At 37.7% G+C, this 16,485-nt stretch overlaps 3 protein-coding genes across 7 annotated transcripts; 2 read left to right on the top strand and 1 right to left on the bottom strand.

The window, feature by feature from the left end:
* Positions 1-1,667: 1,667 nt before the first annotated feature.
* LOC113321948 (protein cornichon homolog 1-like) lies at positions 1,668-6,473 on the bottom strand. 2 transcript variants are annotated; one of them, XM_026569933.1, is made up of 4 exons: positions 6,295-6,473; positions 4,287-4,468; positions 3,986-4,108; positions 1,668-2,047 (listed from the first exon to the last, which is right to left on the bottom strand). In XM_026569933.1, exons 1-4 carry the CDS (start codon positions 6,307-6,309, stop codon positions 1,978-1,980), a joined length of 390 nt encoding a protein of 129 aa, XP_026425718.1. In that variant the 5' UTR covers positions 6,310-6,473; the 3' UTR covers positions 1,668-1,977. The 2 variants fall into 2 exon arrangements, with proteins under 2 accessions (XP_026425718.1, XP_026425717.1); XM_026569932.1 differs by lacking the exon at positions 6,295-6,473 and adding an exon at positions 5,737-6,244.
* A 20-nt stretch (positions 6,474-6,493) lies between these two features.
* LOC113324376 lies at positions 6,494-7,315 on the top strand. Its single transcript, XM_026572698.1, has one exon. It carries the CDS (start codon positions 6,494-6,496, stop codon positions 7,313-7,315), a length of 822 nt encoding a protein of 273 aa, XP_026428483.1.
* Positions 7,316-11,057: 3,742 nt separating this feature from the next.
* On the top strand, positions 11,058-12,727 carry LOC113321947. 4 transcript variants are annotated; one of them, XM_026569927.1, is made up of 2 exons: positions 11,058-11,217; positions 11,561-12,727. In XM_026569927.1, the coding sequence occupies exons 1-2, from the start codon at positions 11,090-11,092 to the stop codon at positions 12,315-12,317; spliced, it is 885 nt and encodes a 294-aa protein (XP_026425712.1). In that variant the 5' UTR covers positions 11,058-11,089; the 3' UTR covers positions 12,318-12,727. The 4 variants fall into 4 exon arrangements, with proteins under 4 accessions (XP_026425712.1, XP_026425713.1, XP_026425714.1 ...); XM_026569928.1 differs by having other exon boundaries at positions 11,058-11,213; positions 11,557-12,727; XM_026569929.1 differs by having other exon boundaries at positions 11,060-11,201; positions 11,588-12,727.
* Positions 12,728-16,485: the final 3,758 nt, after the last annotated feature.

Below are 16,485 nucleotides of genomic sequence, written 5' to 3' on the forward strand. Positions count from 1 at the left end.
TCTTCTCAGACCGCGCGAATCATTAACAGCCGCCAACAACCTCACTTAATCAGTGTGGTTTTAGTAAATCCGCTGGCTGCACCATATAATTCACGCAGTTATCTCTACTCGCCAGCAGCTCATCCAGCGACTCTCTTCTAATTTCCTATAAATACTACTCATTTTCAACTTAAAATTTACACCTTCACCTCTAAATCTTTCTCAAAAATTACCAAAAAATGTCTCCAAAAATATTTCCCGGATGTTATGGTAGTAAAAAATGAAAATTGGATACGGAAACTCGGACAGGCTTGCGTGCATTATCCGTTGGAAATATTCTTATGATACAGGTAAAGCACAGTAGCCTCGTGTGTCGTGATCTTGTACGACCGAAAAATAGGGTCCTAAAATAAATAATGTGGATCCTCGTTAATTATCATCTGAGATTGCAAGATCCTATCAGAATCAGTCGTTGCCTGTCTCTTTGGACGCATACATTTATATCGGTCCATTCATTCAATTTATTAGTGGAGCTCACTAGACTACAATACAACCCCCTTACAAGATAAAAACAAAAGATGAAAGAAATACCTCAGATCCTACGGCCACAAATCACTCAACAAGCTAAAATTGTATTAATAAGTCACCGAAAATTGATGTATCAGTTCATGTCACTGAACTGTCTCAGAATCAATGGCAAACTTAATTATGATGGGATGTGATATTTGGATCTAGTATCATCCTGGTGCAGGTACTGGTCTAATGATGCGCCTAAAAGAAAACATATGTGTCCTTCGCCTCACCGGAATCCTTTGTTCATTGTATCCAAACATTTCAAAAATTAATACGTGCCTGCGGCATTATCGTTCTTCTATCATGGATCAACTGGTAGTAACAGGCAGCCTTGTAAAATTTTGCATTTGTGGTAGTCACCTAATTTAGGTTGACGCTCTAATTATTAGCCCGATATTGTGCTGATTCATGGGGATTTTGCATCCTCTAAGGCCGTGCCCATGGACATATATTAACAAACAACCCTAATTTGGCTGGAGTTCAGGAGAAAGAAGATTACGATCATTGATCGAATAATGAAAAATGATGAAATCCAACCTTGGAATCTCTACACGCCGCATACTAATATTTCAAAGATATTCAAGGGTCCTAACATCAGACATACGCATCTTATCGTTTTATTGATAGACAACGTACCTAACATGGGTTGTTGCAAGGATTGAATACACGATATATTTAGTAATTCAAATGCAAGACTAAACGTGTCACTAAACAGTTTGTCGTTAGTTGCAACAGATCCTTGATTTGTTCAGCTCACAAACTGAGAGGACCCTTTTGGTTCACATATCAGTCACTCTGGCTATGCATCTTTGCAAGTCTACAAACCCATGATAGCTGAGCAGGGGAATCCAATTTCGTGCACAGTAATATTGGAAATGAACATGATTAATATACATTCTTTATAACATGTTAACTGTGCATTCTTTAGAGGAGTGTGCACCTAATTAAACTGCCATTTTCCTAACTAAAATGCAGAAGATTGTTTCCAAGTTCCAACTTCTAGAATCCTTGCCATTTTGGGCAGACTTCAGACTCTAAATCTAATTAAAAGGAAAACCTAACTGCATGCCTTCTCTAAATAATATTACACATGTGCAAAATACTTTCTCCCAATATTAGCAAAAATTTGGTCATTATGATGTTGAATATCCCAGATCCAGTTAACCTACTACTGAAATAGATCCAAGAGATGTCACATGCTAAGAAGGAAAGAAAGAAGCAAAATAAAATTCGTCCACTGCAGCAAAGGAAAAAATCATTTACATCTTCGACAAAAAAACACAAGCTGCATGCGGAACTCCCTCACCCAGCTAACACTCAGAAAACACAATTCTTAAAAGTAATCTACAACGCTTGGAATTGGAAGAAGAAAACTAAAGCAAAAAGCAGCTAAAATGTTCTAGCATGAGTTTCCTGTCGGAGACTTCAAAAAATTCCAGAATCACGCAAATCATCATCTTCAGTCAGAACTGAGAGAACAGCAGCCCTCACAAGCCTGCCACAAATCAATAATTAAAACAGAGAATTTTATACAGTTTATGGATAACTAAAGATTAAAAGCTACTGTCGAACTAATACCAAAGGTTGATAATTTTGATTAGTACATCAGTTTTAACTTATTGTTCTACACAAAACATATTGGCACCTTATCTTCCTTAAGCTCATACTGTTGTGTTGTGGTCCAGTGATTTGTCAGTTATTTATTACTTAAGTATGTTATTATTAGTTAGCATTGTTTTATTTCAACTGTCGGTTAATTGGTGGTTAGTGCGATTAGTCCAAGCAGTTTAGGTTCGACGTTTCAGAGATTATTATCCGCTATGTGGGTTTTGTAAACTCCAAGCAATATGTACAAGACATGTATCTGGCAATTTGGGTGTTCTTAGGATTTAATAAGGCAGGAAATTAAAGACCTCTTTTAAGCTTGCTCCACTCTTCTCGAGCTGGTGTCCTATCCTGTGTGTTCTACATCTCATCCTGAAGTTTCATCATTTGGTGGATTTTAACATGAGGAACAAGCGCATCAACGAGGCCATAACTCATTGTCAGCCCTAATGTCATTCAACTTTTTCCGTTTTTGTACAACTTCTTATCCACATAGAAATTCCAGAAAATTAACCACCAGTATGGAGCCATATTTGAACCTAGGCATCTTTTCAATTTGAAAAAGCATGCAGACAATCAGCATAACATACACGCCAGCAACAATTTTAAGTATAAAAGATGAGGATTCAACTAATTCGATGGCACAGGTAAACTGGTTCCTAAGAAACATACTATCATTTGCCACAAGCAGCTGTGAACTAAGCGCTTCATGAAAATAAGATGGCAGCATAAATTATATTCGAGGGAGGGAAGATCTTCATATAGCGACAATGTAAAGCAAAAAATCATGAGAAATAACGGGATCAATGAATACTGTAGGTAGATTGCACATGAGAAACTAGGGCGTCCACAGACAGTGTATGTGGTGGAACTTCACATGAGAAACAAGGGCATCAATGAAACCTTAACTCCTTTTCAGCCTTAGTGGAATAATTTGATTTTTTTCAGTTTTCTTTCTGATCCAAATAGAAGTAACCACCAGTAAGAGCAACTGCAGTGGTGCGAGTATAACCGAGTATAACCAAAGACCAAAGAGAGAAAAAAAGATCAAATTTTGGGTTTAGTATGGTGTGTGACGCTACGGTGGAAAGACTAAATTTGGTCAGACGTACATTATACGTTCGCCTGGTGTGGGGCGTACACTATACCAACGCCTGATTGGGTAGATCCTAAAAAAAAAAATGAAAGAAGTGGGGCGGAGGTATAAAGCCCGCCCCACTAAAATGGTTTTGAAAACAAAGAATGGGGGGTATAATGCCCGCCCCATACAAAATAATAAAAAAAAAAAAATGGGGCGTAGACTTTGCGTACGCCCCATGTGGAGCGTAGACTATACCAACGCCTGATGTGGGGCGTGGAATATACGTCCGCCTGATGTGGGACGTGCACTATATGTCCGCCTGGTGGTGGGGCGTGAAGTATACCAACGCTCGACTATATTTGGGTTTAGTCTTGGTCCCAGACCAAATATACTCTGGGTTTTAGTCGTCGATCAAAATTTGATCGATAGTACGTTCCACTACGTCTGTTCAAAAGACCAAATATTTGGGTTTACTCTCCCACTGTGGACGCTCTAAGAACCTATTTTTGCAAAGTTGAAATTTGTTCTCAATTTGAAAAGGTATATCCTAGCATTTAGCATAACAGCCAAGCTACAATTCAAAGTTTAAAAGATGGAGAACCAACTAATTCAATGGCACATGTAAACTAGTTCCTAAGAAACATAATAACATAAGTATCATGAAATAGATGGCAACACAATATTATATTGATGGAGTCATAATCAAAAACCATCCAGTTACATAAGCAGGCGTATGAGTCTACTGACCTAAAGATGACGATGCAGAAGAGGGACAAATAAAATCCAAGCTTGACGTATCGGTATTTCTTTTCTCCATTAAGCAACCTAAAGATCTCTGTTACGTCGATGAGATGTCTTCTTTCCATATACCTGACAAAATTAGCAGAACCTTTCACTAAGTACAAACAATAATGTTGGAGTAAGAAATAATGAACTGCAGCATGTCACAGAGGCATAATATGTTATATCAAGGAAAATACATAACTATATAAGCAAACAATAATCACAAGCAATCCTCATCATAGACTGTTAACTAGAAAAGACATACAACTTCAGATGATAGTAAGTAACTGGTGCCGATATCAGGAACATGAACCAGTGCCACGTCAGGAGGTAAAGAGCACACAACACCCCTTGAGCCACAAACTCTTTGATGACCATGCCATTAATACGAGATGATGAATCATACGGGTTGATGTAATCAAACTCCAACTCCGACAAGCAAATCAGCTGCAGCAGCATATCACAATTTTAAGAAAAACACGAGCATATAAATGTCAACAAAAGATAGTTGATAAGAAAGCAAACTCGAGACTTATCTATTCAATGAAAAGAAATTCAGATCAAAATTGGCAATGTGGGTATTATCAAGCTGAATCAAGCCAATCAGAAAATATGTTCTCCTACACAACTCCATGCATCAAGTGTAGCATCCGAAGTCTGAATTCATGTGATGAACTAGAATACTGAGCCACAACTAAGTTACAAAAAAAATTAATTAGTCAAAAGAGACTAGAATGGCCATCTATTATATGTAGAATTGGTTATATGCACGAAACGTGAAGAAAAATGTGAAGATGATGCACCTCCGTCACCTCAGAAAACTATTAAAATACTACCTAGTGGAGAAGTTAACGAGCACAACCACGGCTCGAAGAACTAAACGTGACTCTAGATTGGACTTGGCTCTCTAAACTTTAGGTTCAGGCATAAGCTGATATTTTTAGGCACACCAAAATAAATGAGCCTGCTGTTGACCAACAAATCCATGAGCATCATAAAGCTACCCTCTGCTTCCACTACCAACTCTGGTTTTGCTGTCCTCAATTATGAACGCATATTAACTTGGATCAGGTTTAACTGGGAGGTCTCACTTGCACCCAAAGCTCTATCACCATTCCAGCTTCCATCTCCCGGATTATGTTTGAACAAACATTATAGCTCAAGGAGAGGGTAGTATTGCATGCCACATTCTAAAACAAGGTGCATTCCCATTCTAAACCACAAAATGGAACAAGTTTAACTCAATATTCCTCAAGGATAAAATCAGGTGTTCCCATTTCTACGATGTGGATAAAAGTTTCCGATCAGTTACTATCAGTTAGCAATTTTCACAGTCAATCAACCTGCAATTTTCATGTAACCTGGTCCACCATGTTTTTTTGAAGGATTCATACCCTAATTTTGTAGTCAAAACTTGAGTGTATCATTCACAAAACTCAACACTTCAACTTGCAAATCGATATCATCTTCGGTCCAACTAACAAGCATGCTTCTAAAGAGACAACAACTAAACACCTGAGTTCCCTTCCTAAAATAAATACGAACAAGTAGAGATAGTCTCGAAATAGGAACACTACTCAGTACTCGAAGAATAGGATAACTAAAAAAAAAATTTACAATCAAGGGATGATTTCTCAAACAGAGAAACATATATTAGTGAACTATCATTATATTTTAGGTTTCTAAAAGAGTTTTCAAGAGAAAGAAAAACGTACCTGATAAAGGTTAACGGCAATTAGGGAAATGGAGAAAGCAAAAGAGACGAGCCATAAAATCAAATCCCAAGACATGATAAACAAATTTAACCGCTCAGAATACAGAACTCATCACCATTCAAGCCCTAGGAACTCGAAGATAACCTTTGAAATTGATCGACGAAATGAAATAAACAGCTTCGGATTCTACTTATCTAGTGACAGATCGATCAACCTTATTAGGGCTTTAAAAAGGAAAAGTAACAGAAGTGTTCGCAACAGCACTGGGTTTATTCGAAAGTGAAGGAAGCTAAGATCGAAAAAGGAAAGGGAGTAAGGTTTTATTTATTTACTGTATTAATAATCAACTAAATTTGTTCCCGGTACGTATCAACTTCTCATAAGTGTTACCATCTTTTAACAAAACTGGCATGGGTAAACAAGAAGGCTGATCCGCCCACACTTCTATTTTTGCATTATCTCATATTTGGGCGTGTCTTTAAGAAAAACGTTTAAAGAACAAAAAATTTATCGGTCAACTTTGGCGAATTTGTTCATCTTCATGATGATTTATCTTACCATTAGGGTGTTCATCTATGTCACGGTATTGTGATTGTGTTGTTTTGCTTTTCAATTCCTTGATTCATTGTGTTCCAGAGTCTTTAATTTTTATTTCTTCCAAATCTCTAGTTGCTTTACCCTAGTTTTTGTTCCTTTATCCCTCTGTTCATCCACTGCTTTTTCAGTCCCCCCTTTTCTTGAGCTTAGCTGATTGAGAATGGCTTCTATATCAAAAGATAAAGGAGCAGATTTAGAAGCAGCTCATACACTAAACAATTCCGTCGAAGAACCGTTTACATATGTGTTTGAAGATAACGAGGAATCAAATGAAAGAAGCACATTGCACAACAAAAACATTTTATTCAAGTTTGTTTCAGGAAGAGAGTATAATATCAACCTAATGCATCAGATCCTAACCAAAGCTTGGAGACCCTCACGAGTATTTACGATTACGGATATAGGAAGTGGTATTTACAATGTCAGATTTTCCCTCTTGTGTGATTTGATAGCATTTTTACAAGGTACTCCTTGGTCTGTGAAAGAATATTTGATGCTAATAGAAAGAGGTAATGAAGAATTTTTGTTAGAATATTACGATTTTAAATACGTTGTATTCAGTTTACACATCTATGGGTTACCATTAAGTATGTTGAATGCTGCGAAAGTGTTTAGTATTGTCAGTATCTTTGGTACTCCTGAACCTATTGATCCAGCCATGGCTGCTAAATGGGGTAAGTTTGCTAAGGTCAGAGTAAGACTAGATATAACAAAGCCTCTTCCAAAGGATATGGAGATTACTCTGAAGTCCAAGAAGAAGATTAAAATCTCCTTCAGATATGAGAAGGTGCCTAGATTATGCTTTCATTGTGGTTACTTCGGTCATATTATGAAGCAATGTCTTCATCTATCCAAAAAACTGGAAGAGGATACTTCACTAAGTACTGAAGATATCATGCTAAGAATGGATGATAGATCATATGCGAGATATAATGAAGAGATCCGTGCTTTCTACAAGACTATTGACGATGAAATAAATTGATGCATTGAAGGGGTGAAGAAGATGAATGTGGAGTCTCAAGAACCGTTGATGAAGGAAATCAATCTGGACGGTGCGTAGAATGACACGCGGCTGCTCAATCTGGATCTGAAGGCGCTGAGGATGAACGGATCCAATGGTGAGAAAGAAATTAGGTATAGGCCAAATATGACAACTCTGCAAATGACAAACGTGATCCAGGGAAAGGAAAAATTTGCAGGAGAGAGCGTAACAAATGGTATTGTTTGCAGAAAGAAAACAGAAGAGGTTGGTGAGAAGAACAGAACGTTAGCAGATCCAAGAAAACCTCCTGGTAAGGACAACAAACGTGTGGCATAAAAGCAGAATACGGAGCAGAGTTTGTCGGGGTTTATAACGGAAAGAAGAGAGATATTTTATGCTGATACAGCTGTAGGAAGTGAGTCATTGCCACGTAAAAATGATATGGATACCACGTATGAAAGTCCAAATCAGAATATGGGTAGTCCAAAAGACGTGGATACTGAGAAACCCATGGGTAAATTAAAAGATACATCCAATCCCAGAGAAAATCGTAACAAAAAATCAGAGAACCCTCTTTCTAAGCCTAACCCTAATTTCCCAAATTCAGTTAACCCTGTTCTTCAACCAAACCAAATTTTCTCATCCAATGACACGGAGGATGATGATTTCATCTCTTCATCAACATCAACAAAGGAAAATTCGAAAAGGAAGGAAAAAGGGTGGAAGAGACAAGCAAGGAACTTGAGAAATGTACAGGAAAGTAGAAACAATGAAGAATCTCTGAGAGGATTGAAAAGAATGGCTTGTCCAATGGAAATCGATCAACAAGCAAAGAAACTCAATACTACAAACCCCTCTACAATGGGAGTGGTGGCTGCCCAAAACCAGCCACAAGGTCAATATTAATATTCTCATGGAACTGTCAAGGATTTAGAAACACTTCGACAGTTCAAAACCTAAAGGAATTTCTCAGGGCTTACAACCCTCAAATTGATTTCTTGACAGAGACTTTAATGGGTGAGGCTAACTCAGATAGATTGTTTAATTCACTTAATTTCGATCATTATAAATTTGTTCCTGCAATTGGGAAAAGTGGTGGTAATTTGGTGTTATGGAAGAACTCTGTTGATCTGGAAGTGTTGAGAGCAGATAAGAATGTCATCCATTGTCGAATTCATCACATCATTGAGAAGGATTGGGAGTCATTATGTGTGTATGGACCTCCACAACATCATTTAAGAAACAAGTTCTGGTATGATTTTTCTCACTATACTGCCTAATTACAAAACCCTTGGTGTCTAGTAGGAGATCTTAATGCCATTTGCTCCATTAGTGAGAAAAGGAGTGGGAGTCAGATTATGAACAATGCAAATTATGAATTCAGAAACTTCATTAAGCACAGAGGGCTTATAGATATGGGGTTTGTTGGTCCTGCTTTTACTTGGTCGAATGGAGCTGTAGTTAATGAACCTATATTTGAAAGATTGGATAGGTCTATGTGTACACCAGATTGGTTTTTTATGTTTCAAGAAAATGGAGTCCTACATCTTCCTAGAATAAGTAGTGATCATGCTCCAATTCTGGTAAATACTTATAGAACAGACAAGAGGAAAAGAAAGCATGCTAACAAATTTGAGTATTATTGGATAGAACACCCTTGGCTGGCAAATCCAAATGAGACTACAAGGAAGATATTGGAGGTGGGAGAGGAGTTAAACAAGTGGAGTAAGAGCTGGAGAAGAACTAAAAGAAAAACTCTTGAAGATTCAAATGGAAGCACATATTAGAGATACAAGGAAGGAATAGAAGGAGCTGTGTATAGAGATAGAAAGGCTGAATGTTATGCAGCAAAGATACTATGAGCAGAGGAGCAAGGTTAAATGGATCCCCAATGTAGACAAGAATACTAAATATTTTCACATGTCAGTACTACAAAGGAAGAAGAAGAATCAGATAGCTGCTCTCAAGCTTCCTAATGACTCGTGGGTGACTGATGCAAATGACATTGTTCAGTATTTAGTTGAGCACTTCACTCGTCTTTTCAAGAGAGATCCAGATGAAATGAAGCACCCAATACAATTCCAGTCTACTTCCAAGATTGATAATGCTAGTGACGACAACATCTCGATGGTGCCTATGAAGGAGGAAGTGTGGAATACTATCAAAAGAATGAAGAGTCTAAAAGCTCCAGGACCAGACGGAATGCCTTCTCTTTTCTATAAACAATGCTGGGAGCTGGTAGGAGATGAGGTAGCCAAAACTATTCAAATATTCTTTTCTTCTGCAACTCTCCCTCCGGGGTTAAATCATACCAATATAGTGCTAATTCCAAAAGTCAAAAACCCTACTCTCCCATCTCAATTCAGACCTCTTGCTTTAACAGATATCATGTATAAAGTGATCACAAAAATTCTAGCCCAGAGAATAAGAGATCATCTTGATAGATTAGTGGATAAAGCGCAATCTGCGTTTATTCCTGGCAGATTAATCATAGATAACATAGTAACTGCCAAAGAGATCATGCACACCATGTCGAACTCTAACTCAGTACTAGGAGCTTTTGCCTTAAAGATAGACATCAGCAAGGCTTATGATAAGATTATTTGGAGTTTATGAGTCACTGCCTAAGAATTTTGGCTTTGTAGGGCACACTTATGATCTGATTATGAATTGTGTAACCACAACTAGGTTTTCTATAGTTGCAAATGGGAAAGCTGGGGGATTTTGTGTGAGTGAAAGAGGTCTGCGGCAAGGGTGTCCGCTATATCCATACCTATTCATACTTTGTTCTCAAGGACTAACCTGGCTCATGCGTACAATATAAAGAAATAGTTTATACAATGGATACAGAGTATATAAAGGTGCTCAAGTTATTTCCCATCTTATGTTTGCAGATGATCTGCTGTTATTCGGTACTTTGAACAACAAGACTGTTGATACTCTCATGAAGATCCTGTTTACGTATGTTGCTTGGTCTGGTCAGACAGCTAATATGAAGAAATCGGCAGTTTTTTTCAGTAAAGGTGTACAAAGTGATAGAAGAATGGAAATAACAAATTTGTTGGGTGTACAAATGATAGAGAATACTGATAAGTACTTGGGACACCAACTGCTCAAGCCTGCACATATGATATCTTCTCATGATGGTCTCGAGGATAAATTTGATTCCAAGACAGCAGGTGGAAGAGAATATTTTTGACTCATGCGGGCAGAACAATGTTGATCAAGACGGAGCTTGGGCTTATTCCACCTTACTACATGGCTACTTCAATCATCCCCAAAAAAGTATTAGCAAAATTTACAAGAATCATGAGAAACTTATGGTGGGGGCATGATAAGGACAAGAGAAAGATGCACTTTACAAATTGGAGTACATTTGTGATGGAAAAGGAGCAGGGTGGTTTGGGGATAAGGTCTCTACGGAAGCTGAACATGGCGATGATTGCTAAGCTGATCTGGAAATATCTGGAGGATGAAGATTGCTTGTGGGGTCAGATTATGAAAGCAAAATATGTGAAGAATGGAAGTTTTTGGGAGGTAAACAAACCCAATGGCTGCTCAGCTACGTGGAGTGAAATGTTGAAAGTCAGGGAAGAAATGAGAGAGGGATGATATTGGATAATTGCGAATAGCGAAAACATTGATATATGGGACGATCCTTGGATACCAAGCATTCCAACAAAGAAGCCAGAGAAAAGGGAAAATGGGAATCATAATGTAAAGAAGGTGAAGGATCTTATTATTCAGGGAGAACACAGGTGGGACGAATTCCAGATGCAACAGATCTTCACCCCAACTGAAGTGACCAAAATAAAGGAGATTCATATACCTGCTGAGTCAGAGGAGCACACGGCTGATAAACTGCTATGGACATACCATCCAAAAGGTGATTTCTCCACTAACACCATGTTTGTTTACTCCTGACTCATCTGAGTCGTCCGGATCTGAATCATCTGGATCTGAGTGAAATCACCTGACTCATCTGGATCTGAGTCGATATGTTTGTTTTGAGTCAGATCTGACTCATCTGACTCGGAAATAAGTGAGTCAGTGGTTTGGTCTCATGAGTCAGGGGTATTTTGTTACCTGACTCAAATGAGTCCGAGTCAGGGGTTATGTCTGAATCAGAGGTCGAGTCAGATCTGACTCAAAATGGAAAACAAACAGTCTGACTGCTGACTCGGTCCGAGTCAGGGGTTGACTCAGATTCAGACGCCGAGTCAGCTGCAAACAAACAAGGTCTAAATCTTTTCTAAAAACTTTGAATGACAGAACTCCCTCGACTTCAACCAACAATGTTTTTCCATGGAAGAAATTTTGGAGTGTGAGAAATATTCCTCCAAGAATCCAGTTATTTGTTTGGAGAATGCTTAAAAATGGTCTCCATATAGCCAGAAATATTAAGAAGCACATTCATGGAATAAATGATGATTGCAGGTTGTGTGACAGAAATGTTGAATGTATAGAGCATTTATTCTTATATTGTCAGCTGACACAAGCAGTCCTTTTTACTTCACCGTTGAGTCTCAGAATAGGGAAGTGCCCAAACCAGTCAGTGAAAGACATCATTATTCAGTGGATGGAAGAAGGGGGAGATTATGCAAAACTAAAGATGGGAATGTGTGTCTTCTGGACAATATGGAAAGGTAGGAATGGTGTTGTCTTTAATAAGAAGAAATTTAATATCATAGAGGTAATTCAAGAGGCTCTGTATTGGTACAATATGAAGCTTGAAGTGGAGATTAATAAAGCGCAACCAACAGAAAATGATTTGATGGAAGCTCAAAAGGATTACTGGGAACCACCTGCAGGGGATAAAATCAAGATTAACTTCGATGGAGCTGCAGGGCCAAGGGGGTTTGCTTGTGGAGTAGTTGCCAGAGACAAAGAGGCTAAAATACAGGGGTGCCGAAACAAGACAATTGACTACTGCACTGCGGTTGAAGCAGAGGCGTATAGTGCTCTTTTGGCAGCGGAACTGGGATTAGAAAAGGTTTCATAGACATCATCTTGGAAGGGGAATCACTAAATGTTATAAATGCCTTGAAATACAAGCGTTATAATACAAGTTGGAGAATCCAGAGCACCAGTAGCAGAATCAGAGACGACCTAAGGAAATTTAGATCTGTGGAATTCAGGTACATCAAAAAGAATGCCAATAATGTGACACATAATCTTGCAGCACTAGCTGCTTCTACCCACTCATCGAATGTATGGCTTTCTTCCCCTCCTTCAAGTATTGCTCACCCCATTGAGAGAGAGCAGTCTTCTGTCAGTTGGATTCTTTTTCTTCTTTTTTTCTTTGTTGTTGTTTCTTTCCTCTTTCAAAAAAAAATAAATAAATATATTTTGGGCGTCTTTTTTCCTAAAAAATCCCAGGTGATAACTAATTAGAAGCTAATATTTTAGGGATATGTTAGTTTTGCAAAATTTTACATACCTACCAAAAATGAGTAAATTTTAAAATACCAAACCTTGTAATTTATCGATCGACGACTAATTTTCAAAGTAGCAGATATTGGTGTTGCACGTTTTGAAATATGCTCATTTTTAGTAGGAACGTAGAGCTATAAAAGAGGAACATGTCCCCAAAATATTAGCTTTAAATACGCTACCTTTTAGGATTTCTTATGAAAAATGATGCCCAAAGTGTGAGATAGTGTGAGTGGATCATCCCTCTTTAACAAAACTGGCATGTGTAATTCGTGTTACGCACCGATTTTATGAGAATTTTTGATTTGGTGTAGCTGGACGAAGTTTCGCCCGGTCGCGATGCAACTGTTTTTCTTTTGAACAAAATCATTTCATGAGAATTTTTGATTAGGTATTGGCAGGTGATTTAAACTTTCTTTTCTTTTAACAAAACTGACATGTAACCTTTACTATGTGATGGGTTCGATGAGAAATTTTGGTTTAGTGTGGGTGGATTAAACTTTTTTTTTCTTTTAACAAAACTGGCATGTACACCGTACATATTCATCCCGAAAATAACAAACTCCATGTTAGATTTTTGATAAAACAATTGGTTTATATTTCCACATATCAGTACTCAGGTTTTGGTAGTAAGATAAATTTGAGTCTCTGTCTAGGCGATTAGTGAACAACCTTGCCCTAGAATCTCTTTTCATCGATTTCTCTATCAACATTCATCCAAATCTTGTGATTCTTTGTGTGTTTTCCTCCTTTGCTTATTCTTTACATGTATGAGGTAGGTTATCTGGTTTATGGTTGGAGTTTAGAGGATTTTTTGGCTCATCCAGAGCATTTTTTTTCTCCAAAGCCATGGAGAAAGATGATTCAACCTTGGGGTCAGATAATTTTCCTCCTTTGATTACTTCAACTGGTGTTAGTGGGGGTCGAATGGAAAACCCTAGATTTGTTCCACAATGTGGTTTGTCAGGTGATTCTCGAAATTTAGGGGTGAGAGCATCAGATTCGTTTATGTTCTCTTGAATGAGAATGAGAAGAGTAATCAAGTCAGTGTTATGATGTATCAACCCGTAGTAATGATGTTATCAACCCACAGTAATGATGGGTGGTGAAGAAGGAGGGATAATCTCTTCTGAAATTCTTTAAGAGGAGGTGAAAGCTAGGAATTAGTGATTGGATTTTGTGTAGGTCGAAAACTTCCTTTCTTCATGGTGAAAGATACAGTAGCTAAAGCGTGGAAGACTAAACCAAATGTATTAACAATTCATTTGTTTTCAAATTTATAAATTTAGAGGACATAAATCTAGCCTTAGATCAAGGAGATTTCTACATCTACAAAAGTTTGTTTGTTATCATGTAGCCATTGGTTGAAAACTCCATTGCAGAATTGAAGTTCATTCCTGTATGAATTATGATTTATAATGTTCCTCTCCATTTCTAAAACAATTTAGATTTAAGTCCGATTGTGGATGAGTGCACCCTTAACGAAACTAGGCTTATCTATGCTAGAGTAGCATCCCAACCTAATTCCTTTATGGATTGATGGAAAATTTGTTATGAACCTACCTGTGGTATATGAATGAAAACCACAAAAGTGTGGTATTTGTTCTTTCTTTGGTCACTCTAGCAACTTTTGTTCTTTGAATGGAGCTAAAGGTAAAGCCTATTGGACCCCTAAAAAAAAGCAAAACTCTGAGGTGGTAAAGAAAATTCAAGCTTCTCAAATTATAGTCAGTGAGATGGTTGTTATCCAAAATGGTAATCCTCATGAGTCATGACTCAACTTAAGAAATTAATGATAATACTACTTTAAAAGCTATAGTTGAGATTGTTGGAATGAAAATCATCAAGAATGCCAAAGTTCAAAAGAGTTAACAACTGAGAGGTCGGAAATAGTGAATCGACCTTCAGTTGAGGCATGGACACCTTATACTAGAAGGAAGAAAAGAATTATATTAGAAAGGAGGATAAGCGGGGTCGAGATATAAATGTTAACAAGAACCCGTTTGAATCTCTTTTTGTGGATGATGAGGTGCAGGGGGATGGTTGAGAGATGAGGACTCAACCATCAGTGGGATGTCACCTCCTTCTCGGTGCAATGAATTCAATTTGACTACAAACTTTTATGAATAGGAGAATACGGATGCAAGTTTACCAGCTCCAAGGTATTTGAGTGATGTTACAGTCCATAAAAAGAAGAAGAAAACTTTTCTTTGAAAGGATTTGCCATCAAGGTATGTTACTCAATCGGTTAGTGAGGCAAAAATAGATTCCACAATCGCTTTTAATAAGCTAATGGGTATTTCTGACCATCCCATGATGAGATTTATATGTAGAATATTTTGGCGAAACATCATACAAAGATAGAAACGTTTGTAGTTGAGGATGATGATGGTTGGAGCGATTTCGACCCCGACTCTGACAGTGATTATCGATGTTGATGCTGTCAAATGCTCTTTTCCAGAATGAAAATGAAGATTTTGAAGGGTAGTTTATTTTTCGTTTTAAAGAGCTTTAGGTAGTTCTTGATTGGATTCTTTTTTCATTGGAAAGTTCAGAGTTGCTCCTTCGCGGGCTTATTATTATTTTTATTTTTTTTGTATCGTTGGTGTCACTCTTGGTGACACTTTTGTTTTTTTAATAAAATTTGCCCTTTTCGCGTTAAAAAAAATTATTTTCACATCTTCTTCCCGAAAACAAATTGTAGGAGTTCCTCATGTTGATCAACATCAATGCATGCAACTGCTCTAGATAATGCCGTTAAACACGTCACTAACCAACTAATCATAATTGGATGTCTGAATTGATATTTTAGAGGTTAGCAAATAATATTAGTTTTTTTTACTAAGTATTATCTTTTGGTTTCCTCGACTCGTATGACTTGGTTGTCCTGTTATTTCTTAGGGATCTCCAGTGGTCATGCGACTCGTAGTTTTTAGTGGTTCAAGGTTTTTGTTTTGCTAACATCCCCAGATAGGTATTTGGAATGGACCGAATGGTTCTTAATCCCAACCAACTGATTATAACTGTTCGCATCCCCCGACCCCGAGAAACTAATAATAAGGCATCACGAACATATGTTTTTACCTTATTGTCATTGTAGATGGTGGATTTTCGACAAGGGTTAAAATCGTAAAACCATAATTATACATGCTCCTGATCCAACAATCAGATGAGTATTCAGGCTCATGTCTCTCATTGAAGCATGAAAGCTCATGCCATGAAATCTCTGACTGAGAATACTGTCTCTCAGAGTATATGTAGATGTGTAGCCTCTCCGCTGAGGCAACGGCACATCTCATGAATACTGGGTAATTTCAGTAATTACTTCTATATAGAATCGAAAGATTGGACGACTCCTAGACAGCTTGCCTGCTAGTATAGAGCAATAACGTCTTCAGGATGTAACAGATTTTCCCTGACTATATAAAAGAAATATGACATTTCAACAAGCTCATATTTCTCAATTCTCAGATAATTAATGCTCCTAGACAGCATGCCTGCTAGTATAGAGCCATCAATTGATTATCTCTAATCGTTAACTGAATATTCAGCAATATTCTACGATTCTTCGTAATATTTCGTCACTTCAATTCGTGGTTCTTCCCAGCAGAATTCCACGGGTTAGTGATAAATGTTCAACACACGGGCATTTGAGCAGCTATCGAGTATGCCCCGACCAAAATGGCGCGAGTGTACTCAGCAATAATGCACAAACAAGCACCTGAATGCGCAAACGA

The sequence above is a fragment of the Papaver somniferum genome, chromosome 11 (assembly GCF_003573695.1).
Source record: "Papaver somniferum cultivar HN1 chromosome 11, ASM357369v1, whole genome shotgun sequence".
Classification (NCBI taxonomy): Eukaryota; Viridiplantae; Streptophyta; class Magnoliopsida; order Ranunculales; family Papaveraceae; genus Papaver; species Papaver somniferum.

Bases quoted from the DNA above. Each gene is read 5' to 3' on its own strand.
- LOC113321947 (XM_026569927.1), top strand. From the start codon at position 11,090: ATGCAACAGATCTTCACCCCAACTGAAGTGACCAAAATAAAGGAGATT. The intron at 11,218-11,560 runs CACCATGTTTGT...AACAAGGTCTAA, and splicing joins AAAGGTGATTTCTCCACTAA to ATCTTTTCTAAAAACTTTGA.
- LOC113324376 (XM_026572698.1), top strand. From the start codon at position 6,494: ATGGCTTCTATATCAAAAGATAAAGGAGCAGATTTAGAAGCAGCTCAT.
- LOC113321948 (XM_026569932.1), bottom strand. From the start codon at position 5,811: ATGTCTTGGGATTTGATTTTATGGCTCGTCTCTTTTGCTTTCTCCATT. The intron at 4,469-5,736 runs GTACGTTTTTCT...ATGCTGCTGCAG, and splicing joins TTGCCGTTAACCTTTATCAG to CTGATTTGCTTGTCGGAGTT. The intron at 4,109-4,286 runs GTATGTCTTTTC...TAATTTTGTCAG, and splicing joins ACTTACTATCATCTGAAGTT to GTATATGGAAAGAAGACATC.